This window comes from Chaetodon trifascialis, chromosome 22 (assembly GCF_039877785.1).
Source record: "Chaetodon trifascialis isolate fChaTrf1 chromosome 22, fChaTrf1.hap1, whole genome shotgun sequence".
In the NCBI taxonomy this organism is placed as follows: domain Eukaryota; kingdom Metazoa; phylum Chordata; class Actinopteri; order Chaetodontiformes; family Chaetodontidae; genus Chaetodon; species Chaetodon trifascialis.
This window is the reverse complement of record NC_092077.1, coordinates 5961397-5988348: the sequence shown is the minus strand read 5'-3', so window position 1 is coordinate 5988348 and position 26952 is coordinate 5961397. Positions and strand designations below refer to the sequence as shown.

The window sequence follows — 26952 nt, the reverse complement described above, 5'->3', positions numbered from 1 at the left end:
CACAGGAAAAGAAAAAAAAAACAAAAAACTTGCTCTGAGAGTTGCTGCAGACCATAAAATGTGTCCTATGGCTTAACTAGACTTAAGAACATGGCATTTACAATGCCACTCTCGGAGGTTTAATTCTTATTAGATGAATGCACCTGCCTACGGTTTTGAAAGAAAAAAAGTTTGCCAGTGAAAGCATTCTGAGGAGTACAGTATTATTTTCAGTCTGCCAAGACATAAAGTCCATTTCACTCACACACTCGACGCTTCAGATCAACGCTGACGCTCAACTGACCTGACATGATGGTGTCAGTGATGTTGAGGTTATTGAGCGACAGCCCCAAGGACTGACGCGAGGAGGACGAGGACGTGCTGGAGGTCTCGGAGGGTGGCCGGGCCGTCTTGATGGGCGTGGCCGTCGGTGTGGCGTTGCCGCTGGACTTGAGACGATCGTTCTCCGCTTTCAGGGTCTCAATCTCATTCTGTTTGTTGAGAGGAGAATGAAAATGAGACAAAATCTAACAGAAACTGCATCCAGGACAAAGTAATAGTGTCCTCACAGCAGACAGTCATTCTCCTGCATTTAGGCTGGCCACTGGCCAATTCACTGTGACTGTGAATTAGTGTTATTGGAATTATGGGCTGTAAGCGGCTTTTTGATCTTCAAGGCTCTCTTTGTATTGAAGGGTAAGTCTCAGATAAGGAGCCTTACATGATCCCCAGATCTGAGAGGAGACTATAGGCTTCTACAGACAAGGCAATCCACATCTACAAAGACCCACTTAACTGAGACATTCATGGTGACGTCCTTTGAATGCGGTCTTCTTTTAAGAACGTGAAATGACGCAGCACCTCTGAACATTAGACTTTGAACTGATGGGTGGCGTCTCATTGCAATACATCAAGAGGAATTATATAAATAAAATCAAATTCATGTATTTGCAGAGAGGAAACTTCACTTTGTGTCTTTTTATTCAGCTTCATGGGCAAATAAACAATTTCATTCCACCTCCATTGATTTGAAAATGGAGAGACTCACAAGTCATTTATTCATTGCCAGCTTCACAGGTGATGCAGCTCGCTGGTTCACTGTGCTTTGTGACAGCTGAAAAGGTAGCTGGCTGTCACAGAATCCTATTTTCTCCATTTTTTTTGGTCTTTTTTTCCCTTGTATTACTCTTCCAAAAATGTAAGGAACAGTTTGACATCTTGGGAAACATGCTCACTACCTTTCTTGCTGACAGTTAGATGAGAAGACTGAAACTACCATCAAGTCTGAATGGAGTCAGCAGCTGGTTACCTTACTTTAGCGTAAACACTGAAAAGAGGGGGAAACAGCCAGCCTGGCTTTGCACAAAGGCAACAAAATCTACCTACTCACTACTGAGTCACACTAATTAACACATTATATCTTAGCAGAAGTGAAAAAACTACAGTTCAGGGGGTTGTGTGCTGGAGTTCCTCTGGCTCTTAGAGCGTATGGGGCTGTGAGATTTTCCTCACCACCTGAAGAGAATGAAGGAACAACAGAAACAATATCAAGAACTACAATTTAACAGCTTAACTGCAACAGTGTTGGGTGCAAACAGTATGAGAGGCTCTGTGTTAGTTTCAGCTAGTTTGCCTTCAGCCCTTCTGGTGCCCCCCAGTGCCGTGTCAGCCATCCACTAAATGCATTTAGTTACCTTCCTAACTGGTAGCTGTCATGCTCCAGTGCCTTCAGGGGAAAACACACCATCTTAGTCCAATTAAATTGGACAGACAGAGCAAAGTTGAGCCCATATGAAGCACAACCAAAAGTGTGTCCTTCTTCACAAGACTGATGGCAAGATATAAACGAGTTCTTCACCACCATGATCTCCTGACAACTGGGCAACTCTGCGAGCTGCTCCAGTCTGACCTGTGTGCAACGTTAAAAGGTGCCCAAGCCAGAGAGTGTGGTCTCACCTGCATGCGGTTCATGGCCTCTCGGATCTGATCCAAGTGGTGGGCGGAGCTTAGTGCCTCCAGGCGGATGTCCGTCAACTTGAGCTCCTTCTCTCTCAGCTCGTTCTTCAGCTGGAGGACGATTTCAGCCTCGGCTTCGGTGCATTCGCACAGCCTGCAACCGGGATTACACACAGGGAGGAGGAGGAGGAGGGGAGGGGGTCATCTCGAGGGTTATACCAAACACACACAATCTAGAGAGAAAAAACACACACTTAAAGGGAACAAGAGAGCTGAAGTTCAGTGGGAAGCAGGAGTCAGTGGTGAAAACTGCGAAGGCAGTTACAACATGGAGGTGAATGAGGAAGTGCGACATTTGGGACAGCGAATCCTTCCCGTTCACAATTCTCCAACATTTTTTCTGCAGAGCAATCTGATGACATGTTGCAGTTATGGTTCCCACAATGCTTTGCTAGCACAATGAACAACCAGTAGAACAACTACAGTATCAAAGTTGTAGTTATATTGAAGGCCTCCTTCAGTGTGGGACATACAGTGAGTGCTGTGGTTGCATTCATGATTCAGTTATTTTCATAATAAACAGGCAGAGATCTAACATAACAACTAGAGTTAGATGCAATGCTATTTCGCTAATTCAAAGACACAACAAAAATCTCTCACACTTGTGAAGTTCACTGTGTGAAATTCAAAAACTGACACGTCCACATGCTCTGCCCCTTTACTTAGTCTCCTGCTGCTTTTCATGAACTGGGCACATCAGAGGTCCTGGTCCAGGCAGTGAACCAGAGAGATCATCACCTCCAACATGCCGAGGTGTTCGTAGCATTGAGATGCAGAGGAAAGTCACACCAACACACCCCACTGCACACACACTCCCTGGGAGCATGCCACACAGAGCCTGTTACCGAGATCTGTGCTTGTAGACCACGTGACCGTTTTGCTTTTTCTTTGGCGTCCAAATGGGGGAGGACTTTCTATCGCAAACGCACTTGCTACAGCGGGTGGAGAGACGTTAAAGAGAAGGATGAGCAGAGAGGCCGGAAAAGAGGCGAAAGAACGGTGAGGTGAGGATTGAGAGACATTTGAGAAATCGAAACAAAAACATCAGAGTGGAAAGAATTTAGACTGAGAGAGGACAGAGGAGCTGCTGACTGTATCACCTGTGTGTATATGGAGAGTGAAGAGTGGATGCACATGTGAAAACTCACTCTGTGGTGGAGGGAGAAGAGCGCAGCGTGGCGATGCTGCCCTGCCTGTTGTCGTGCTGCAGTTTTGGTGAGGACGGCAGCGAGTCGGTCATCTCCTCCATCTCGTCGTGGGCCGACTGGGATTTAGTTTTCTTCTTGCTGAACGCCTGCTTGAAGGAGCTGCGCAACTGCAAGACAGATAATACAAATACACACGGGGCGGAGGCGTCAGTATCGCCACCCACCAACCACGACAGTCACAACATGTCAGTTCCTAAGAGGTAAGTTCTGGTGACATCACATCCTGCCAGATCAGGAAGTCACGCTGTCCTGTTTCCAAGCAATGGTCACTGTCTGGTTTAGGGAAAGAGGGAGGCAAAAGGCAAGGCTGTAAGTAGAGATGGAAATGAAAGACAGAAAGGGGGGCAGGCTTTTTAATGACTCTAAAAATTAGGGCTGAACAAGCAATCAAAATAAAAAAAAAGGGGGGGGGGTTGCTGTATCCATGCCGACGTTTCCAGAAAAGGGGAAGAAGAGGTTGCTCTGAGAGGGGAAGAAGGAGCAATAACGAATAAGCGAGCGGATGAGGGGAGGATGGGGAACAACCACAGCACACACAGAAGTCACTCTGGGAGCCACTGACCTGAGCCGGGATGGAATCAGCCACCTGAAGATGCAGAACACACCCAGCGTTAAGCGACACAGCACACACACACTCCTGCTCACTTGATGAGCGATTATAGCTAAATGCTGCTAACGCGTCTGATACAGTTATTGCTGTTGCACCGATGATGATAATGAAGATTGCTGTTGTGACTAAGATCAGAACACCCTAATCATCGATTTATCTCCACTGATAACTGTCTGATAGGGATCTTCACAGTCATGTTTAGCTCCAGATTATTGACACTCTATGACACGGGTGACTGTGACAGGGAGGTACATTATGATTGGTTGAAAGCGATGAGACGTCTTAAAGCTGCACTGATCAGTCTTACATGGCGGCTGCTCTGAAAGGTGGGTAAAAACTGAAAACTTGACAATGATGGCACAGATGTAAGCATGTAGTACAAGACGTTGTATGAAATCAACAGGACTCCAAACATAATGAACAGAACACACAAACAGAATGGACTCAGGTTTAAGTAAACAAAACATTTTACAATGCCGTCCAGTGCATTCTGGGAAAGGCTCCAACCTTTCCATTTACCCTGAACAGGCTAAGCAGCTATAGATAATAAATGTATGGGTGGAGTTTAGAACATATATCATTCTGACAGATTTCCACATATGTGACTAGCGTTGGTGCTAAAGGTTGAGCCTTCAATAGACAGTCCTCACAGTATAACACTGCATGATGTTTCCTCAGGTTTGCACTTATGAGTATATGCTGAATAATGCAACATTTTATAAGTCTCTGTGGGGACATTTCTGCCACTTCCCACAGTCCATATCCTGCCCGGGCTGCTTTAGCAGGTCAGATGTTTGCTGGCACACAGCCCCAGCCCGACTCTGCCTCTTCATTATTCCATCCTTCCGGTGACACTCTGTTATCATGATCTGCTGCTTTTCTGCTCACTATTTATCAGGAACCTCAGTCCAGGTCTATCCGTGTCTCCACCCATGTGTTTATCAAGGCAGAATTTATGCAAATGAATAATTAATTGCTGCTTAAATAAGGGATTGATTTGTATTCATGAGCCTGACTTGACTTTTTTTGGGGTCCCACTTAATGTAGCAGGCTAGGATGTCACTCTCTGTGGCGAACTTTTGGGCTGCATGCATTTGATTTCAAGGGCAGGCGTTTTGCATTGCAGCAGAGACTGAAAACTGGCTCTGGCTCCTCACTCTTTGGCTGAGAAGGAACTTCTAATATGTCATCTGTCTGGCTCAGGGGGCTGCAGCAAATAACAGCTCTCCAGCCAGGGACACTGAGCCGCTATTGCAGAGTGAAGCAAAGAACAGTGAAATCAGAGAGAAGGGCAGGGGGAGAAGAGAGAGCTCTGTGGTTGTGTATTGCATTTTTAGATAATTTGGCTGTTTTGCTTTGATTTGTGGGTATTTGTGGACACAGTCCTCAGTCGAAAGGGAAATAAGAGATCTGTACTGCATAACACAAATGTGCATGGCTTGACTGTAATCCCAGAGCAGGTGCAAGTACATCTTGGACACTTAAGCAAATTGGGTCATCAAAGAAACTAGAAGAAGTTCCAATAAACTTGTTGTAATATTTGGAGAAATAAAGATGTATCCCACGTCTTTTTAGAGCTTCAAACTTGACTAAACCCAGCGGAGAAGCCGAGGGATTAAAAGCACTTCTCAAGAGTACGTTGACAGCAGATGTTGATAGAAATGAGAGTGTTTCTCTTTTGCCCAGCCCACTTGACACAGAGATTCAACCACCACTTCTCTAACCTCTGGGCAGCTGATGCCCTGTTTTCAAGCTGAATGTCAGTATCCATGATGTTCGTGGCCACTCTGCTGCTTTCCAACCTAATTTACATGCTGTTGTGTATGAAATTTAAAGCGTGTTTTCAACAATAATTGCAGGATTGTTGACTCCTCTTCTTGACCCTCTGTTTGCCCTAACCACTGTATGCTACCTCAGCCACTCAGCTGACACCGTCTCAGCACTGCAGCCTAGCAACGGAGATATGATGGCAGGCTGTGATGCCATTAAAGACATGAATTAGATTTTAGAATTGTGCTGATGACCTGTGGGAATCCCAACATGCTCTGCCTTCAACCTCGAATGTGTCCAAACACAAAAACACTTTTAAAGTAAGAAAGCAAGTGGTGACTTGATCACAAGCTGGTTTGAAATTGGACCAACCAATTGTTCACAGACGCTTAGACAGCCGCGCAAACACCCACTTTAACACCAGTTTCACACAGGATGAGAGAAGGAAGACGAATGGAAGCACAAGTGAGAGCAATAAAAACCAGTTCGCCATTTGAGGTAAAACTGATCCCACTTCTTTTGATTTGGAGGTTGTGATCACATAAAGAGTTGCCGCAACCGAACTCCTGAGCCCTCCTGAGCTCATGGTTAGGCGAAGCTGTATGCAGGTGAGTACAGATTATTCAATGCGTTTACATTTTAGGCATTTCGCTGATATTGAAGCCCTTTCAGTGGGTGCAAAAGTATAATAAGCTTTATTTCATAGATCCATGAAAATGCCGTCATTCATGTAAAGACGACATTTAATCTTTTAATGCAGGCATATGGAGTATATCTGAAGCCACTGAATAATTCATATGTTTCTGAATTAGTCAGAGTCCTTTGAATCCACCTCCTAAACAATGACAAGAAAACTAAGTGTAAAATATAAGGCTTCTGATGTCTACTGCGGCTGAATGGAAAGGTCTGAGATGAAGATACTTGAGCTGCATAATCTGCAGGAACACTTTGAAATTGTTCAGTTATTTACAGCGTTTTTGTATTTGTGGGAGGGATTTGCAGATTGCCTTTTAGAGTTTGTGGCATTTCGTGCAGAAGAACAGTTGAGCAGTTCACATCCGGGAGGTTTATTTTTGCTCCGTTTTTGGACTCAAACTTTCTTTGCAGCTTCTGTCTCACTGTGCTGGCAGTTTCTTTAGTTTTGCCACCTACCCAGCTCTTCTTCTTCTTCTTTTTGTCTTCAGCGTCCTTGCCAAGACTGCCCATGCTGGAGTGACTGGCTGCGCTGTTGATGCTGGACATACTTTCGGACGAGTGCTGCCGTCTAATCCGCAGGTCTACAAATGACAGACAAAACGTAGATGAGAGATGAAATGTACCAAAATGGGTTGGCTGGTTTAACTTAATCTTTAAAGTTATAATCAGATGTTGAGTAGCTACAGTGTAAGAAATACAGTGCAGCTGCACTTATATTAATACAGAAGTAACCCAAAAACACCTGCAACCGTGAACTGATTTCATGTTGCACACACACACAGTTTTCCACACACATTTTAGATGAATGAATGAACTATATGAACTATACAGAGACATAATTAAAGACTATAAATACATCAGAATGGCTTTTGCTGATTCAAAAGCCATTCTGATGCTGAATACATTTTAAAAATGAATGCTTCAGTAACACTGGGGTCAGCTTGGCTTGAATAAGCAGCTATGATTAATCAGCCTTTCCAAAACTGACCTATACAACACAAACACTTCAAGTATTAGGGATTCAATTCCCCCTGGGACCAATCAGGCTAAAAATGGCCCCGCTGTTTCCAACACATTTGAGGCCTCCTCAGAACATCAGATGATTTGAATTTGATCCAGCATCCCCAGCTGGTCTCTTCATTACCTTTGTGCAGGTGGTCAGGGCCATTGAGCGCCACCTGGATGGCTGTCTGGGCGTCTGTGTTCTGGGTCTTCAGTGTTTCTATCGTCTCCCTCAGCTCAACCAACTCAGACTCCTGGGGGGAGACACGGTTTTTAAACAAGGATGATGCACCAAAAACTGCTCTTCCTTTGGCCGAACATGCGGAATCAACACAAGAGCTGCGTCACTGGAAACAAACTGTTAAATCTGGCACTGGCATGGCTTTTAGTGGAAGGAGATCAGAGACAAAAATAAAGGGAGGGGGTTTTTTTTGAAGAAGATAGGAGTCTCCCAGTGGGTTTGCCCCAACCCCAGCACCACCTGCTTAGAATAAAAAGCTCCACTCTGTTGGACCAACACGATCAGATAGAGAGAGTCTCCTATTCTGCCTTGCCCGAAAAACCACTAAGGGCTGCAGATAGGGTTTCTACTTTAATTAAAAGTTGGGACGGCCTTGTTTAACAAAGACATCCCACCAGATCCCAGTCTGCTTTAATTTATAGAGGATTAAAAATCTGCCAAGGCTTGTCAGCATTTTGTGCATGTGTGTGGATGTGCGAACAGAGGGAGGTATTCATAATGTGTGGTAGGGATATATCTTTGAACATATTGCTGCTGTGGTGTGATCAGTGCCTCCATACCGTTCAAGCTGTTTCAAAACCTCCTGTCGGTAAAAAAGTCGACTTCTAAGAAAATATAGGAAAAGAGACCTAAGAGTAGTTAAATGCTGGAGGATTTCTGGAGAATACTGTGGTTTGAAATGGGATTTTGGGCATAAGATCGATGGTATATGCTGAATCATTGCATGTCCATGCAGGGCTGGGCAATTTTACTTGCATGTAAAGTAAAAAGACTTGTAGTTTAAGCAAGTCATACAACTTTGGTTAAGGTTTAGAGTAAAGTTAGAAAAACATTCTGGCAACGACTAAAGCTAATGAGAAAAACTGTGTGTGAAAATGGAAACTTCAGTAGAAAATCTTTCACGAGTCAAGAACTGGAATTTGAAGATAGAAAATAGCCATTATAATCCGCAACTGCTGACCTCCACATTGTTACTTTCCACTGCGCTATTACAGTGTCAAGCCGCTGCCTGTTCCTAATCATTTCTCCTCCCTGTAATACCTTGGCCACGGAGCTCATATGCAGCATATTTCAAATCCAGGACTATGCTCTTGTACCTTTTGTTCAGCAGTCATGGTGAGGCTCTGCAGACGGCAGGTCATGTTACTCAGGCTCTTCTCGAAGGCTGCCACCAGGTGAGCCTGCAGACGGACAGAGACACAAATAAAATATTGCTTTATTCTCGTACAAATATGAAAACTAGAAAAACTTAACATCTCAAAACTGACTCCATGATGACTTTGGACTTGCTTAATGAAAATACAGAAATCAATATTCAGGTTGAATGTTTTGAAAAAAGGTCCTCTCTTGAAGAAAAGGCCTCTGCAAAGAATTAATGAGCTGGACTGCTTTTTGGTGACGATAGCTTTGAAGTTTTCTCGTGAGCCAAAGACGACTGAGGACCAAACAAGGCTGTGGAAAGTTTGTGTGCCTGCAAGTCTGATGTCAAAGAAGCAACAAATTAATGAATAAGCTGTCAATTCCTGAAGAGGTTCCCCATACCCGATAAAGACATGCTGCTGGGATATCCAGCTTAAAATAAATAGATAAAAAAAAAACAAAAAGCAAGCAGCCCGTCACTTTGAGTCACTCTCAGATTTCAAGGACAAGTTCACATCGAGCATGTTCAAAATGCTTTATCTGAACAGGGAATTTGTTAAAAGCGTTTTCTATTACTTCGCTGTCTTGTCTTTGCTGTGGATTTACCACCACACATTTGAGCGTGCTCCAAAAACGTCTTGCTTGACTAACACCGCCGTGAAAACACTCCGCACTGAAAGAAAGGAGCGGATATCACAGTGGCACACAGATCAAGACGGGCCGCCCTCCCTGACTTCATCTGCCACCTGAGCACACGGAGGCGACACGCTGAAGGATGGCAAATGTTTGGCGACGTCACGCCATCTGCTCCGCTGAACCTGTATGTGCGTCTGGATGTGTATCTGGATTTATTTGTGCATGTGTTTTTGAATGCATGTTTATGTCTGAATGTCTGGTGAAGCCTTATGTTCGTGGTTGTGTGTCCTTGTGCAAACCTGAATCGGTAAAATCTGTGCATGTGTGTGTGCTGCCAGCTCATCCTCCCCTTCTTAGCTAGAGACCCTGAGACACCTGTCAGGCCTGGTGTATCACAGAGAGGTGGGCAGCATGCCCAGACAGATCAGACAATCTCTGCTTAACATACAAACACACATTCAAACACACACATACACGCATTTGCATCATTATACTGTACTTTTGAGAACTTTCATTTACTAAATTTAACAGCATTTGTCCCCAAATGTGCTGTCTAGGTTTGGTCAAAATGAGAAAAATCCTCATCTTTCTATCCTCTGAGGACTTTATAGGACCTCGCAGATCTAGAAACACCCACCCACACACAGTAGCACCCTGTGCTGCCTCTTCTGCTCTGTGTCCCTGGCTGAATCAGCAAAGGTCTTGACCTTTAGAAATGCCAACTGTTCCAACCCAACTCTCCAGCTCCACATCTCTTTCCAACTCCACCTGTGAGCTCCGACTCAACACCCCTCTGCCCACCTGTCCGCCCTGTAGGAGGTGCTGATCAGACTCTAACACATCCCAAGGCTGACCCATCTGTCCTGCTGCTGGGTCCCGGCCCAGGCGGCCACGCTTAGCCCCCGAACCCCAGTTTTTCTGACCATCGTCCCGATCCTGGGGTGTAGGGTAGAGGTTGACGGTGGGCCAAACCAGCGAACTGGTGAAGAAGTCATCTGCGTTCAAGCTGTCAGAATCCACTGGTGAAAACATGGAAGACATCTCAAAGGGCTTGTGTGCCGGTGGATGACAGACAACGCACAACCATGACTACAGTTGCGTAAGCCTGCGTCCACTGCTGGGCTACACTGTTTAAATGCTCTAGGCGAAGGGGAGGGGACGGAATTAGGAAGGGAAGAGGATGGCGATGAGGAATATAGCCAAAACGAGGGAGGGAGGAAGAGAAGAATAAGAAGAACAGGGGGGGGTAGGGAGGGCTGAGCTGAAAGGGCGAGGCAGCAAGGTCAGTGTGACACAGTGAAGGGTGAGTAGAAAGAGGAGGGGGGCTGAGAGGGGAGGAGGGGAGCCTCTGTGAACTCTTAAACCCGATTTAATGTCAGTCCAGGCAGGAAAATGTATCCCCTTCACAGACTGGAAAAAAAAAACACTGACTGCGACAATATTTCACCAGTTCGGCAGCATTTGTTCCTCTTAATGCCTTTGACAGGATGTTGGTTTTACTAATGCTGAAACTAAACTGAAAACAAACATGCAGGAAATCAAACTGACGTCCGGTGAGTGCATTTAATCCAACATGACAGAGCAGCAGCAAATACGTTTCGAACGTGACAGTCATTTTCTGTGAGAGCATGCAGAGGGTGCTGAACATGTCTATAATACTTTAAGATCCAAATTCAATTGAGAAAGATAATAATAATTACGTATGCAGTGGCACAGCAAATGAGAGAGATCAAGATCAGATGACCTCAATCACTGAAGAATTTCCTCTGTGGCTCTGATGAAAATTCCGGAGATGAAATGGAAACGCATTCAGCCATCCTAAATTAAACACTTGGGACTATTCAGCACATCTTTCCCCCATAAAGCGCCCTCCCTCTCTAACCTTTAAATATACATTCTGACATCACCATGACTTCAACTTTGGTGAGTTTCATCGTTAACTTGAAGGATGTCGCTCTGTGGGTTGAGAGATTTTTTGACATTTGCACGTTCGAAACCTTTTCTGAAACCACAAGATAAGGTCAAAGATGCATTAAGTCGAATTTTTAGTACACACACCATTACATCCACGTATTAAAGAATAAATGGCAAAGAAATTAGCGTTACATAATATCTCATTAAGAGAGAGGTCTTCAAACTACAGCTCTCTTCCTGAGGAGTTGACATTTTGAAAATACCAGTTTTTCTCTGTGTTGGCAATAACAGCCTCACTTTGAGTGTTAAAGACAGAGCATTTAAAAGTACGTGTGCTTTCAAAGTGCATGTCTACATTCAATTGCATGGTTTAGCCAAACATCTACCAAAGTTCCTGCACAGATGCTTGTATTCCTACATGAGTTCAGGTTGAAATGATGCAGAAACGTCACGGTGAATGTCTAGTGTTGGACCGTGGGTGGAGAACATATGACACACTCCCCACTGGGAAGATAACAAGAAGCTTACAGCGCCAGCAACCCACCACGTACCATGCCGATACGGTGCAATGCAGCTCAAATGCAACAGACTTGTTATTCTTGTTTCTTATTTCCAAGCCTCCCCACGTCCTACCCACCGTCGACCCACTACTCACATGTGCTTTCCAGTTCCCCTGAGTGGGAGCTGGAAAGCACATATGGGTTTCTTCTGTGCACGTGTTTGCATATGGCTTGGCACACTATGAGACTGGTAGCCTTTTCCACTGCTGTTTTGATGTTCAGTGACCCTGTTACAAGCCAGTTGATAACAACAAATATGGTGAGACACTGGTCTTCTGAGACTGTGTCTTCTAGTTCTTTTTAAGTGACAAAAAAAAAAAAAAAAATAGCTATAGCTATGGCAGTTTAAGTTGTGAAACATAAAATGTGGGTGCGCATGACCCACTCCAGCTGAGAGGCAGCTAATGGATTTAATGGTGGACTAACAGAGTTGACACCAGCAACTGTGGTTTGTGCCTCTTTTAGTTCAAGACTCTAAATAGAGTTTTTCAACACTAAATTCATTTCACAGTGCTGTTGTACCACACTGGGGGCCGGGGTGGGGGAGTGGGGTGGGGTTGGGGTGGGGGAGCTAAATTATAGAACTTAGCCATGAAATTCGTTGTGGAATGTGCTGATCAAGCACAAACTGCTGGACTCATGATGGTGCATTTTTTCCAAAAATGCAGTAATACTCCCAAACACCTACCAGATTTTGCTGAATAAAATCGATGGAGTATTGAATGGAGAAATATTCCACTGAAACTGCACTGGAAATGCAAAGCTCCATGTGAAACTCACCGTCAAGTAATTTCACGTGTCAGAAACAAACCAAGAGTCGTTGGACTGCCTGCGTAACTGTTCCACAGAGTCACGTCTTCATCTTCCACTCAAGTTTTCCTGCAGTTTAGCCTTCACTTTCAGCTACGCACAACTTTGTGATCAAAGTGTTGGACCGAAGCAAAGACCCCGTCTGCCTCCACGCTCGATCAGGCACTTGGCATTGAGGATGGGGGGGGGGCTGAGCCGAGTCACACGCTGGAGTTTGTCGATCTATCTGCATCTCAGCACAAAGACAGCTCCGTCTGCGGGTTGGAGGTCTCTGTATCTCACTCTGCTTCACCCACGCATGACGCACTTGAGTCTAGATTCACTTATCCTCATCTCCCTGATCCCTTTCTACACCCGTCTACCTCCATTTGATTCTCCCTGCTTGGTTGAATTCGGGAGAGTCTCCTGTTCTCGCTGAAACCCCACCGGCTGAGACAAAAGCAAAGAGACAATCCTCTCTGTACTGTAGACACACAAACACGCAGAAGAAAACATCCCATCGAAGGAAAAGCGCACAAAAACACACACGGCAATAAAATCAAACAAGCAAAAGCCTAAACGCACACACGGTGGCTTCAAACACGGTGAAAAGGAATTAGTGGGCGTCTCAAAGATTTTTCTTCCTTCCAGAGCTTCGATAGGCAACACTTCCCATAAAACCTCTCTGACAGCAGGTTATCATGCAAATGAGCCGGCTGTTTTTTTGACGGCGTCGTCTGAAGTAAACAAACTCACATTGGCAGCCAGCTGAGACGTCAGGGTCGCCACCTTCTCCTGAGAGGCGTCCAGCTCCCGACGCAGCTTTCTGATTTGCTGTTTGGGGAAGAAAGTACAGAAGAGAGTTAACGCACTGTGATAAACAGAAAGAAAAATACTGAGGCGTTGAACTTTCAACTCCCATGTTGATAACTTTGATGTAAAAACTGTGTAGTTACATGGTACTACTGTGTAAAAAGACAGTGGGGTGAAGTGTGAACACAAAGTGTGGGGGATTACCGTGGAATTTTGGACTGTTTGGCCCTTGATTGAAAAGAGAAGAGTAAAAATTAACACTATGTTGCATGCCTCCATCAAACAGCATGTACTGATGTGGCTGGAGAGAAAGAGGTTATCACAAGCCACAGCACTGGTTTTCTCATGGTCAGACTTTGAGCAGCAGAGCCAGAGGTAGAGGTAAGTATTCCTCACCTGGGTCAAACAGTATCTGCAAATACCTGATAAGTACTAGATGTGTCGGTTTAACTGACACAAGTACAAGAAAGTACGGCCAATCACGAGAAAGGATTTGGTTTCTTGGTTTGTTCCAACAGCAGAATGTTTCAGATGTATGTTAATGTCAGTTTTTGGATACAATCCATGTGACAAAAAGCATGTTTCCCTCTTGTTTTTAAGACTCTTCATTGACAGTTTTGACATTTTCTGGGATTTAGATTTTTACTATTTAGAATTCCACTCAAATCCTATTCATGATTTCATTCGATTGTTGTTCTTCATCATCCATGCCAACGCTGCTTAGGAAAGTTGCTGCTGTGCCAACATAACAACACATGTCTCAAGCAAATGATGACAAATTCAAGTCATGTATAGGTCACCTGTCTCAGGATCTGAAAGCGGAAAGCATCAAATATGAGTCAGTTTTGAAGGAAAAAAGAACCAGAATTGGGTCACTTGTGGTGCTGCACAGTGCCTCTGGTCTGTGATTGTCAGTTTGCACTGTGTGAGCTGTCTCAAACTGCTAAACTCCACCCATCTGGCAGGGTTCAAACACCACAGTGTATTTGCTATTACTGTCTGATCCAAGCTTGAGCTTAAACCACAAATAAACAAGGACAGAAAAAAAGGGAAAAGGCAACAGAAATCAGAAAATCAAACGGTAAATCTGGTAAATCAAAGAAGAATCAGTGACAAACGGAACAGGATTGTTGAACAAAGCCAAACAAAAAGGGCAGGGCATGCATTACATATGTACAGTGTAGTTTAAGTTTTAAGAATGAGTAAATGATATAAGCTATGGCAGGTTGTGTGGTTATTTAGGATTAAGATGAAGTAAATGCAAAAGACCTACTGATCATAATAAAGCAATGCAACATGGGGTTAATCTGCTTGACATCATTTTTCCACCACTTTTCTGGAATTCATGTGCATTTTTGGCTCAAAACGATCAATAACAGGGCAGATTTAGCTGAGTGAATATCACTGTTTGCGCTTTGATTGACAGAGACAGACTTTCTGAATAGAGACACACAAACATAAAGACACACACACACAGAAAAACAGCCAGCAGTCACCTCAGGGGCAGCAAAGCGTGCATGTGGCATGGAGGTCGTCAGAATAAAAGCAGGTAACTGAAGCTAAATAACAAAGGCATTTTTTTTCCTTCCTCTCAGCTACTTTTAAAGTACTCATGAGCAAGGCACTTAACATCAGTGACAGTGCAATACTGCATCTCCACTGAGCAGCTTCAAGGTGTAAATGTCTCTAACTGTATGAATGTGAAGCAGGAAGGTGGTAAAGGGAAGCAGACATGCAGACAGATGGAATACAACCCGCTCTTACCTCCGAGTGAGCTTTCTCCTCCGTCTGTAAGGAAGAAGCATACATAATTAAAGAAAGAGCTACTGGCTCTGTGTGTGTCTTTTAGAAATGAAGTAGAATATACAGCATGGGAAGCATTTTAATGTCAATGAAGAGAAGCGATGATTTGGCCCTCTCATCTACAAAGAGAATTAAACCAAGTTTTAATTAAAACAAGATTCAAGCGACAGGAAAATATCACTGCCACTGAAGTGGATAAAATCCGCAGAAAAGAAAATGGGAAATGGTTTTGATAATCACAAAACAAACAAATTCATTTGACCTGAGGGAAAACTTTGCAAACTATCTCCTTCCTCCAGAGCCTTTCCTCTGCAACTTGCAAGTGCAATTGGAAACAGGTGGAAGTGGGTGGTAATCGATCTTTCTCCCTAAAACTAATCTGCTGCCTCACTGAAGGTGAAGATTGGAGCGTCGCCTGTGCTATTAGAAACCCAACACTTGTCCAGAGCTTTATCTGCCAAAGTTACGCAGGAATTATGCAGCGATGGAGAGTTAGATTCTGGTTCTGAGGAAACAGAAGGGACAAGGCAGATATATTGGAAGAGAGTGTGTGTGACATTTAATGTCACTCTGCATCACTGGGCAGAGCTGAAGGCTTTGATTTAACTCTGTGCTGTCTCATTAAAAAAATCTGCATGATTTCAGCCTTAAAATTACTCTTTTGCTGGTTAGATTAGCAATTTAAACCGGGTTTCAAAGCATTTGAGGATGCTGTTTGGTGCTGTAACAAAATCCTGCATTAACTGACTTTTTTGGCCACAATATTTATTTTCTTCACTTTTCAGAGAGGTGAAAATAGATACCTGCTCTGTCTGGAAACAACACTGATGTGACTGTGAGGCTCAACCACAACATTAAAGTTGCAGGTTGGAAAATAAGCTGAAAAGGGTTAAAACACTGCAGAGAGATGATTGGAACAACTTATCATTCTCTGTCTGTCGCATTACACGTAGCGATCTGATACATGTTTAATATAAGAATAGCGATTGGAGCAGCTTTAATGAGTTTGCGCCATGATTTTCTAGTACTGCCACTGTCTGAAGAGCTCAAAATAAATAAAAAATAAAAATACATTTGGAAGAAAGTTGGTAAATCCAGGAAGAAAGGTTGACCAACTACTTACCGCTGAATACAGGGAAGACGTGCTGGAGACCAGAGACAATGAAGAACCGTGGACTGTAAGCAGATATGGACAGGAATGAGGTTTAGAAAAATACTTCAATGTAAAAGGTTACGCTCCAGATCAAATGAATATATTCTCTAATGAATCCGGCCATGATCAAGTCATTTCAATTGCTTTCTTATTTATTCTTGATTACCCAGCTGACTGATTAGCGCTTGACAGCTATGGTAGCTCATTCACATGATATGAGCTGTGAACATTAAAAGAAGCCAGTGAAAAAAAAAACAGGATTTGGCCATTAAAAAGCTGACCTCTGTGTGGATGCAATCACTGTCTCTTACATCACCCTCGAAAAGATCAGAACGGAGCGAGCCATCAGCCACAGTATGAACGCACAGTGAGAGCCCATTAAATCTGGTATGAGAGTACTTGATGAGTGTGGGACCGAAAATGACTTCAAATGGCTTCTTAGCAGGGAGGTCATTTTAGGAAGACAGTTCAACGAGTGTGTCTCACAGTGTCTCCTACCTTCGTCAGTGCTGTCCCTGAAGGAGCCGGAGCGGCTGATGGCACGTGGCCGGTCCTCCAGGGAGGTTGCGCTGCCACCCAGTGGGTGACCCTCTCCGTACAGGTCAAAGGAGTCCTGGGCAGGGATGCTGTTGGAGCGGCTCATGCTGCTGCTGCCTGGTGGCAAGTTATACTGGCTGATGTTAGTGGGGCTCACTGCGCAGAGGGAAAAAAAACACCAAGATCAGTGCTATCTAAAGCCACGAAGAAGACAAAAACTGTAGAGAAAAGGTGATCACTTCTGAATTATCATAACATCAGAGAGACAGCACTACTTTAAAAAACACGCATATATAATACGGATAATAAAAGAGTTACATATTAATATTCCCAGCAGAATTTTAATGGATAGTAAACATTAAAACAGAAAGTTTGCCTTGTTGGATCAAGCTGACTTAGAAAATTTGCTGAACTCTGTTTTATTCTAAAATGCAAAATAGCTCATTTGTGAACACTGCACATGTGCGAGAAGTCAGTAAAAAAGGTCTGTCAGGGCTGCAGGTTTGGACCGTTTGGTTTTTGTTATCCCTATTGTTTTCTTTCCGTCTGTGATATTTGAATTCAGAATAACTATACGTATCAGAGATCTCAGAAGCATTCTGGATGATGAACATGTTGCTCATGGCTGATGGCCAGTTTTCTAGGCTTTATCTAAGACTCTTGGCTGTGAAAAATGATATCATCTTAACACTGCCAAGGAAAATTACTGAAAGCAAATACAAACACTGGATATTCACTACCTATGTACATACTATAACTCAGCTATATATTCCAGATGTGCTATAATTAGAATGTATTCCTCCAGACTTACGCAGGTTGGAGTAGTGGTATTTTCCACTGGTGGTGCAGGAAGCTCCAGGAGGAGACAGTGGGGACTGGCTACCTGTGTCCTGAAGGCCCCCTGTTGAATGGGACCTCAACCACTCCTTCCCTTCCTCATGGGACGCCTGGCGGGAGGACGGAGGGTACCTGAACACCACGAAAACACAGTAAACCTCAGGGCAAAGAGAGACACATTTGGAAGAAGTGAAGTTCTTTGATGATGAGTGCAGAGCTACTAATCCATCAATGTGAGCGAATGGTAAAAACCATGCAGCCCCTCCACACAGATGTTCACATGCATGCATCTGCACACATACACTCATATACTGCATACACGCACTGCTTTGGCTCAAAGCTGCCAAGCACACTGACACTGCCGTTCATCTCCTCTCTCTCCAGTTCTGAAGTGGCTCAGCAACAGAAGGCCCCCTTATCGCAGGCATGACAATCGGCCATATTTAATCCTCTGAGGATGATAATTGAGTTTGCACTCATCCCTTTTCAGCGCCATCTTCCTTCTAACGCCCCCATTACTACGCTTGTCACATCTGACCCTGCTCTAGTCCCCCATGCCTGTGCTTCGTATTCTCTCCACCAGGCATTGGGTGTCTAAGAGCATGTTGACGGGTGTGACACAGCAGCAGTCCTTCCCCACTAGAGCTGAAATGGAAGCAACTGAAAAAAATCCAAAGGGTCAGTGTGTGACTCAGTGTACTTAGTGCTTGCAAAATGCCTTTAAGCCGGACAACCATGCTTATTTACATGACTAAAGGGGGCAATTATTAGTCTTGTAGGAGATCTAAAGATCAGGCAAAAATGCTGTCTGGTTTAAGATGTGAACAAACAGTCAGAAGAAAACACTGTACCAAACTTCACATCCAACAGGCATAAAGTGTGGTATAAGATCAGATGCTTTAAAGCTCAACAAAGTGTGAGCACCATATGCCAATGAAATGAAAGAATGGCTTGAAACCAGCATGCCCCCTCCAACCCCTCTGCAGCAGTACTGTATAATTGGCTGGAGAGGTTGTTCCCTGCAGAGGTTGTGCCACTGTGATGAATGGGTTCTGGTATTTTTGTCTCAGTCCCCTTAGTCCCAGCTAAATTCAAAGTATCCATTCTACTTCTCCCCTTCTGCTAACAGAGCATATGTTACGAGGCGGTTTAGTCCATTTTGGGAGCAGAGGAAGAACTGCTTTGTCATGGCGGCTGTGTTTGCCGCATTTCTAGCCGTGCTCGAGATGAGAATCTGATAAGGATGCACAAAGAGTAGCAGACATTCAGACAGACAAATTCCTGCCTGACCATCTGAGGCATTTACTGCATTTCAATTTCTTGCCTAATTTAAAGAGTCACAATCTAATCTGACTTCAGGACGTGTGGCTGAAAAACCTGAGGCACGAGGAAGCTATCATCACTTCTGAGCCTCAGCATTTTGTGGAGGTAAAAAATTAAAAACCTGTGACTTCACCGGGGTTTGGGAAGACACCTCAGGTTAAGTCTTCTCTGCGTAATGCATTCTGCAAAACATTTTAATCCACAGATAGTCCAATTTGTGCAGATATTTGGTTATGCAGTATGAATGCAGCATGAGATACTCACAACATTTGACAATCTACAGATCAGTGGTTCCCAAGCTTTCCTGTCATATGAACTCAAGGCCCCATTCATCAAACACTAAGATATTTTAACTGTTTTTCCAACACTTAAAGCTAACAAATTTAGCTGTTTATACAATACATTTAGTTATATGTTGTTCCACATATCCTCAAGCAACTTGCAGAGATGCCCTTTGGGGTACGGGGACCCCTGGTTGGGAATCACTGGTGCAGATTGTGCCACACCATGCCACACATGCAACAACATGGAGAGTATACTTGATATCAGATGAATTATTTTCGTGCATTTGTACACTCATGATGTATGTGAGTGAGTGGGATGAAAGCAGCTGAGAATGGGATCTGGCTGCAGATGTGCTGTACCTCAGTCCCTTTTTGGGAAGCGTGTTTCTGTCAAGAGGCATGCTGTTAAAACACAGAGGATGAGTGAATTAGATGACCACCAGGAAACATTTGTTGTTGTGATACATGAGAAAAAGACTTTGGTCACATTTTACAAACTTGACTTTTGACACACACACACACACAAAGACATACACAATGGAGAAAACGACGACATTACTAATGCATCGCAGTACAACAGACAACAAATACAAAACACAGGCAATATTTAAATCAATTGTTTCATTTTTGAGACATACAGCTGAACTAGTAAGGGGAAATAAACTGGTGCCCTGTTTATTCTATATTCTGTGATGTATTGCATGCACAGTGTGTGGACAAAACAATGGAAACACCCTGATAAAGACGTCTCATGGGAATGAGTGTCTGAAATGATTTGAATTTATTGTGGTACTTTTTCTGGCATGACCCTGGACCCACAACTAATACTGTGTTAATGGTGATCCCAGAAGCACTAAGACTAGTACAAAGACTACCAGTGGAAAGGTTCAAGGGTTTGACTGGAAAACTATTTGTTATGAGCTGTATGTGGTGATATAATATGAGGAAACTGCCATTATGACTGCTTCATGCAGGTCCTGACCCAAATGAACTATGTAAATACACTAAGTACTGAATTTTTATTGCTTTTCTCAAAACCTCACAAGAAAAAGAAACCAAAGCTGTGAGCTGTATGAGTGATATTTTTCTCATTATCATTATCATTCTTTTTCCTGGACTTCCTTTGCATTGTATTTCTATATCTTGGGGTAGAGAGATATACTCTTTGTCTGTTCTCAAATGAAACAATGAATACGATTCAGCCCAATCGTATTCCCTGTTACTCACCCCTCAGACAGGGTGGACTTGACACTGCCGGTTCGTGTGACCTTGGGCCCGTGGTGGCCTAGTGGCAGATCAATGGACTCAGAGCTGGTGTGCAGACTGGTCATGCTTTGGCAGCTCAGTGTGTCCTTGCTGCCAGCTGACGAGCTACAGGCAGGCCAGGGCCGAGCGTTGGAGGGCAGGGAGAGGCCAGAGGCCGGGCTGGAGGCTGGGGAGTCAGTGCACAGGTCTGGGGTTTTACCGTACAGTGGGCTGCTGCCACCGCTCAGGCCGCCGGCGCTGCCCAGGCTCCCTGTGCCAGAGGAGGGCGAGTCCAGACTGGCCTGCCTCGCCAGCGTGCCGTGGGGGCTGCCCAGTATTGAGGGGCACTTGCCAGAGTCGGGCGTGCCCGGAGAGCTGGCCTTGCTGCTGGCTTTGGTGCCAAACAATCTGGGGGTAGAGAGGTGGGTGCAGTCATTTAGAAATGCTCAAATGAGCATCTGCAACCATACAGGAAAATGAAGGATTTTGGTATGCTTTGGGGTTTAGAAAGTGGGTTACATTGAGGTTATCTGATGTATATTACATATGAAATTCTACCACTGCATTGCTCACACGCATCAAGAAACTCAAGGATCAGTGCAGGAGAGTGAAAAGCAGTTACTAAAACATCCCCAATGTCTTCAGTGTAACACCAACTCTAAACTACAGATAAAAGACTGAGCACACTTCCCAACACATTTATCCCTCGCAGCAAACTTCACCTCATTTCAGCTGTGAATCCTCAGTAATTTACATCGACACATCTGCTTTCACAGCTTTGCCCGTTTCAACCTTGTGCCTTTAAATAACCTAATCCGTTAGGCCATTCAACTCTGTGCGCCTCCCACATATGCTCAGACAGCCTGCTACTCATATTGCGCCTGGCCCAGTCTGTCATCGCAACCACATAAAGCATATAGGTGACACTCCCTTGAGGAAAAAAAAAAGAAAAAGCTTGAGGACATGCAGATGAAATGCGTCGGCTTGACGGATCGGATGGGGCGGATGTTTGGACACGCCTGTCGAACGCATGCTTCTAATGAGTCGGGGATTGGCATGCCGAGAAACTCCTGTCTCCTGTCTGTTCTGATCAAGGCTGCTACGCTGGATTTGCCTGACCTGAATGAAAAGCCATCAGACCTTCATCTTGGGGGTAAAGATATGTCTCATCTGCAGTGACTTATCATCTACACCAGGGAACAATCTATGTAATGGCACCCCTCGGCTGTGCTGCTGAGTAAACTCACTCAATCAATTTTCCTATGAAGGCACTGAAATATGATTTATTAAGTGTCTTATATTCATTTTGTGCATCCAAATATATCTAAAATTGATAGAGATGTCAGGGTATTTTTTCTTGCCATGGTGAGACTTGGTGAGACTACAGATGACATCTTCAACAAACGGCCCTATGCGTTACAGGAGTCTGAGGAACAGCCTGCGTCAGGAAAACATCACAGAGCAGCACAGACATCAGTTCATCATAATGATTGAAAACACCCTTAAAATCAGAACAGATGTGTCGATGATATTGTCTGAATGTTCATGAAATAAGACCTAAACTTTGACCACACCTAAAGGCATGCCTGCTGGACTGTAAAAACACGTCGGTTACTGCTATCGAGGAGCTGGAACAGTATGTGATGAAATGCTTGATTTCACGTAGAAACACACACGGTGAAGGACAAAGACAGAGCAACAGTTGCAGGCATGTTCTGTGTGTCTGACCTGCGGAATGTTGGAGAAGCAATGTCAGGGTACTTGGAGCCCGGCTGCCTGAGGCCTGATTGGCCTGTTGAACTGGAGGTGGGGCTGGACTTGGGGGAGGTGGATAGTCCTGCTCCTGCATCCTGGTCTGACACCGCCACTTTCTCCTTGTCTGTCTGGTTAATGGTGATGGGGCTGGAGCGGTCTGAACCCATTTTCCCATCCCTGCGTTTGGCACCCGCTTGCGTCGCCGCCCCTCCAGCTGACTTGCCACTGACGTTTGAGTCGATGCTGCTGGAGCTGGAGCGATGCCCGCTGCGCCCTGCTGCCACCCCACTGGAGGATTTGGCCGGTCTGGGTAGAGAGCGGTACTGTAGGGTCACTTTGGAGCCACTGCAGCTGAGTAGAATGCCATCATCCTGGGGCTGTGAGCCATCCAGGCTGGTCTTACGCACACCACCGATGCCTGTGCCTTTGCCAAGGGCAGCTGAGGATTTGGGCGCCTTGCCCAGGGTGGCTGAGCCGCTGGTGAGCGTTGCACCACTGGAGGTGATTAGGGCACCGGTGGGACCAGGGATCTTCTTGTATCCAAAAGAACCAGTGGTTGGTGGGCGTGCAATGCCAGAGGGAGGTTTCTTACCTTCGTCTCCACTACTCTTGCCAGCATCTGAGGGTGAGCGCTGGATGCCAGCCGAACTCTTAGAAGGCACCTTGCCCTTCTCTGAGGCCTTAGCATCATCAGTTTTGCCTGTCAATTTGCATAAACACTTGTTAGCACGAATACAAAAACATTTCCCTCAGCAGAATCTTGGCTTAGCACTTGTTTTTATCACCTGTGGAGCCACAGAGCAGAAAAGCCAAATTAGTGTACATTTTGGCCAACAGCCAGGCGCACTGAAATCAATACTTATACACAACAAAGCTGCTGAACTTGCTGAGTGGACAAAAAATTCAAAAGCAAGTGCGAAGTCTCTAAGTACAGGTATCAGGGAAAAGAAAAGTCAATCCATCAGTTTTCAGGCTGCACCTCATATCTCCATTAAAAAGGTAACAGTGGCTGTTCACAGAGCTGGTCAAAATGCACTCTAATATACTATTTTAAAGAGTCAGTGCTTCTGTTATTCATGAGAACATAAAGAGTTCACATACGTTTATCTAAAAGGAAGTTTTAGACAAATTAAACACCTGGAGGTTTGGACATTAGGACATAAAGCACAGTCTTTCATCACCACTGGTGACTGTAAAAGAAAATTGGATCTTTAGAAGTTTTGTTTTATCGTTAATCCAATTCTGATACGCTTTCATCACAATTAAAGCACACATGAATGGTGCAATATTTAATTTATTAAAGCTCACATACAATAAAAAACTTTGCATATTTTGTTTCACTACCTGTATCATGATGTCAGAAACATATGTTTAAAGTGCTTCTTTGCATATGTGCGCCTTTTTCCAACCTTCAGTGTGTCAACTCTTCTTCACTGATGCATCTTGTTTCGATCGGTTACATTTTGGGGGCAACCCAATTGACCCCTCCTCACACTGAGTGTACTCCTGTATTTAATTTCTACCAATTATGCTGCTTCAAGATTAAAAAAATCTGTTGCATCACCTACCTGGTGTTTTGAGGGCAGCAGAGGTACCCTTGGACCTGGGTGGCGTGATGCCCACCTGGGCAGTCATGCCCCTCCTCCAAGAGCCTGTCTGGGACATTTGGGCCAGGGCAGCGGCCTTCTGACCGGCCTCCTCGTACTGGCCCTGGGCTTGAGAAGAAGAGGATGATGAGGAAGGCTTCCAGCGGGAGGAGCCGCTGCTGGGGTCCATGCTTGCGTCCAGCTCCTCCTCAACCTTCTTCAGGTCCTCGGCTCCGGCCCAGCTGCTGCTCACCTCCTGCTCTGCATGCTTGGACCTGCTTCCTCTCTGGGACTGGAGGGTGGTGGTGGTAGTGTGTCAAAGAAAGCACGGAAAGATATTAATAGATGGTACAACAGTGAAATCTGCATATGTCTTATATGTATGTGTCCTTGAACGCACCAGTGGGGGAATTTAAAAACTAGTTGTCATGTTGACAGTAAAAGAGAAATATTCATAGTCTGAAATGTGCTAAACCTCCAATATGATCGTTTAAGAAACATTATTGAAATGCTCACAGCCGCCACAGAGATTTAAGTTCATGCACAAACAGAGCAGCGGGGTGTCTCTGCGTGTGTGATGTCGTAGCTATCTTTGGAATCACCCATGTCCAGAGATCCTCTTTTGGGACGCATACAAAGACACCCACACAAACACACACAAAGCAGTGATAACTAGCCTACCTTGACAGATGGCCAGTCTCCCTAGCAACACCAGAGTCTCTTAAGAGCCCAGTCTGTTGAGTATTTCATGAGGGGCCAAGGATACTTGGCAGAAAACAGTGAAAGCCTGTGAGATGAGCTGAGCAGTGGCCTTCAGTCTGCAGTTAATTCCCTCAGCTGTGATTTCAGAGCTCACATACAGACTGGCCTTGATTTCATGCTAAAACAACATGCTTGTAGCTTAGCATTTGAAAAACACATTTAGTCAGATCAGGCAGTTAATCTTTTTTTCCCCATCTTCAAGTGCACAATTATTTTCTTAGTGATCAGCTTCTGTACTTGCTTGTATTTTCACTTTCCTTTTCATGCTCTGTGTTTAAGTGTTCCTGTGTTGAACTTTAATGAAGTTGAGGGACTCACGAGAGAGAGATAAAAAAAGAAATTGGCCAAGAAGATGACTTTATTCCCCCGTATGGGTCAAGCTACAAAAACACTACCTACATACATTTCCCATTGGGCAACTCAATAGCATCTTTCATTAATCCCTCCCTGCAATAAACCCATTTCTTGTTTGTAATGCAGGCTCAAGAGTCTCAAACCCAAACTGAGATGACTCTGTTGAGATCTTCAACAAACTTTAGAAAGCTCCCTCTTGAGCCAAACAAGACATTATACAAATATTTTCACAAGCAGAGCAAAGCTCCTCTCAGAGAGTAAACGCAACCTCATGTGTGAAATCAGTGGAGTGCCTTTGAATAAACTAAATATGATAGAAAATAAGTTCCAGCTTGGAAGGTAATCACTGTACAACCGGTACTGATTAACTCCACCTGCAAGCTGCTGTGGAGAAACCAAAAATCCCAGCTGACCCCGGGGGTGTCATCAGATCCCAGGTGCTGAGGAAGCTACTAAATGCTCGGTGTTTGAGTCCTTACCTGTGCTCCCTTGCTTTTGCGTGATGAGCTGACAGCAGAGTAGGCGGGTGTATTCAGATCATCAGTGCTGATGTTGTCTAATGTGTCGCTCAGGCCGCTGCTCACCGAGCTGCTGTCATCCCAACTAAACGAGGAGAAGAACAGAGAAGGAAGAGCGGAGGTTGGTCATGTCCACTTTTGATTTGTAGCTTTCTCTTCCGAGTCGTAAAAGTAGCAGTGGTAATAATTCGAACAGGAACAGTAGCCGTATTCTCCCGACCTTTCACAGCAGTGATCTGTGCTTTACTAACAAGCACCCTGTCTGCACCCATCTGTCATCATCATCTTCATGCTCTAATTAAAACTTTATTCCACATGTCACTGACTGATTGCGGAGAAACTGAGCTGGAGTGACGCACATGTATAATTTTCCCCGTCTCCGATCACCAGCTCGGCTAGCAGACTTGCAGATCATTTGTAATTGCCAAATTTGTCTCTTCAAACAGCTGTGCTTCTTTTCAGGGCCCCAATTGACTTGTGGGTATTTGAGTTCTTTTTTTTTTTTGAGGAGGAAAAAAAACCAAAAAAAAAGGCTCGGGCTCATTAATCGTTAAGCTTCTCATTAACTCTGTGTGTGGAGGAATAAAAGGATCTTCATTAGAACGCCATTATTTAGCTTTTGTGGAAGGCTGACAGACACCGAGAGCCCCCTAAAGGAGGAGCGTGTGGATCGAACAGCGGCCATTTCCACACACACGCTGTTTAATTACAACAGAATTACCACTCTGAGAACTCCTGCAATACGTTTCTGTAATCTGCAAACCCATTTTCAGCTATCAGACACAATAAATTACCTTCAACAGTAATATATTCGCTCTTCTCTTTCATTGTCCTTCCTCTCCCTCACACACACACACACACACACACACACACACACACACACACACACACACACACACACACACACGACATGACAGTGAACCAGCACTGCAGCTGTGACAACTCACATACAAATGTACAGTACATACACACACAGAGTGCTCACAGATAGTAATTGGTTTCCATGCCAACATGTCAAGTCTCATCTGTATGTCTTTGCCTTTTGGTCCGCATGTGTGTGCGTGCGTGTGTGAGAGAGCGAGAGAAAGGCCCCACCCCTAATTTGCATGACAAATCTGACCAAACATCTAGAGTTTCAATTAATTCTGGAAGGAAAAATGAGGAGAGAGGTGCCAATCAATACTAACAAAGTGACACAACCACACGCTGTGATCGGCATCGCACTGATGGATAACAAAGAGTTTTATACAAACAGCAGACAGATCCTACAGGGCTTTGATGTGACGTTTCAGTCTGACTGATCCCAAACACACCCTGCATTTGAAACGATTCTTTAACATAAGAATCTGAAACAACTTCCAGAAGCTAATTACACTTTCCTTTCAGCAAGTCAATTCAGGCGCACCATCTATAATTCATGG

The 26952-nt window shown here is 44.4% G+C and overlaps 1 protein-coding gene across 11 annotated transcripts in view; it reads right to left on the bottom strand.

Annotated features, from left to right (window-relative positions):
* The window catches only part of nav3 (neuron navigator 3), a 301610-nt gene that overhangs the window by 11780 nt on the left and 262878 nt on the right, over positions 1-26952 (bottom strand). For 5 of the 11 annotated variants that reach the window (XM_070992307.1, XM_070992300.1, XM_070992306.1 and 2 more), the window contains 18 exons: positions 25493-25616; positions 23880-24189; positions 22285-23011; positions 20539-20964; positions 19672-19713; positions 17679-17836; positions 16829-17023; positions 16301-16353; positions 15139-15162; positions 13579-13602; positions 13318-13395; positions 8620-8703; positions 7424-7535; positions 6736-6860; positions 3766-3789; positions 3144-3310; positions 1936-2089; positions 284-470 (listed from right to left, as the gene is read on the bottom strand). In XM_070992307.1, the coding sequence (XP_070848408.1) occupies positions 284-470; positions 1936-2089; positions 3144-3310; positions 3766-3789; positions 6736-6860; positions 7424-7535; positions 8620-8703; positions 13318-13395; positions 13579-13602; positions 15139-15162; positions 16301-16353; positions 16829-17023; positions 17679-17836; positions 19672-19713; positions 20539-20964; positions 22285-23011; positions 23880-24189; positions 25493-25616 (3014 nt within the window). The remainder of the gene's footprint in view (positions 1-283; positions 471-1935; positions 2090-3143; positions 3311-3765; positions 3790-6735; positions 6861-7423; positions 7536-8619; positions 8704-13317; positions 13396-13578; positions 13603-15138; positions 15163-16300; positions 16354-16828; positions 17024-17678; positions 17837-19671; positions 19714-20538; positions 20965-22284; positions 23012-23879; positions 24190-25492; positions 25617-26952) is intronic. The other 6 variants (XM_070992309.1, XM_070992310.1, XM_070992302.1 and 3 more) reach the window with 5 other exon arrangements.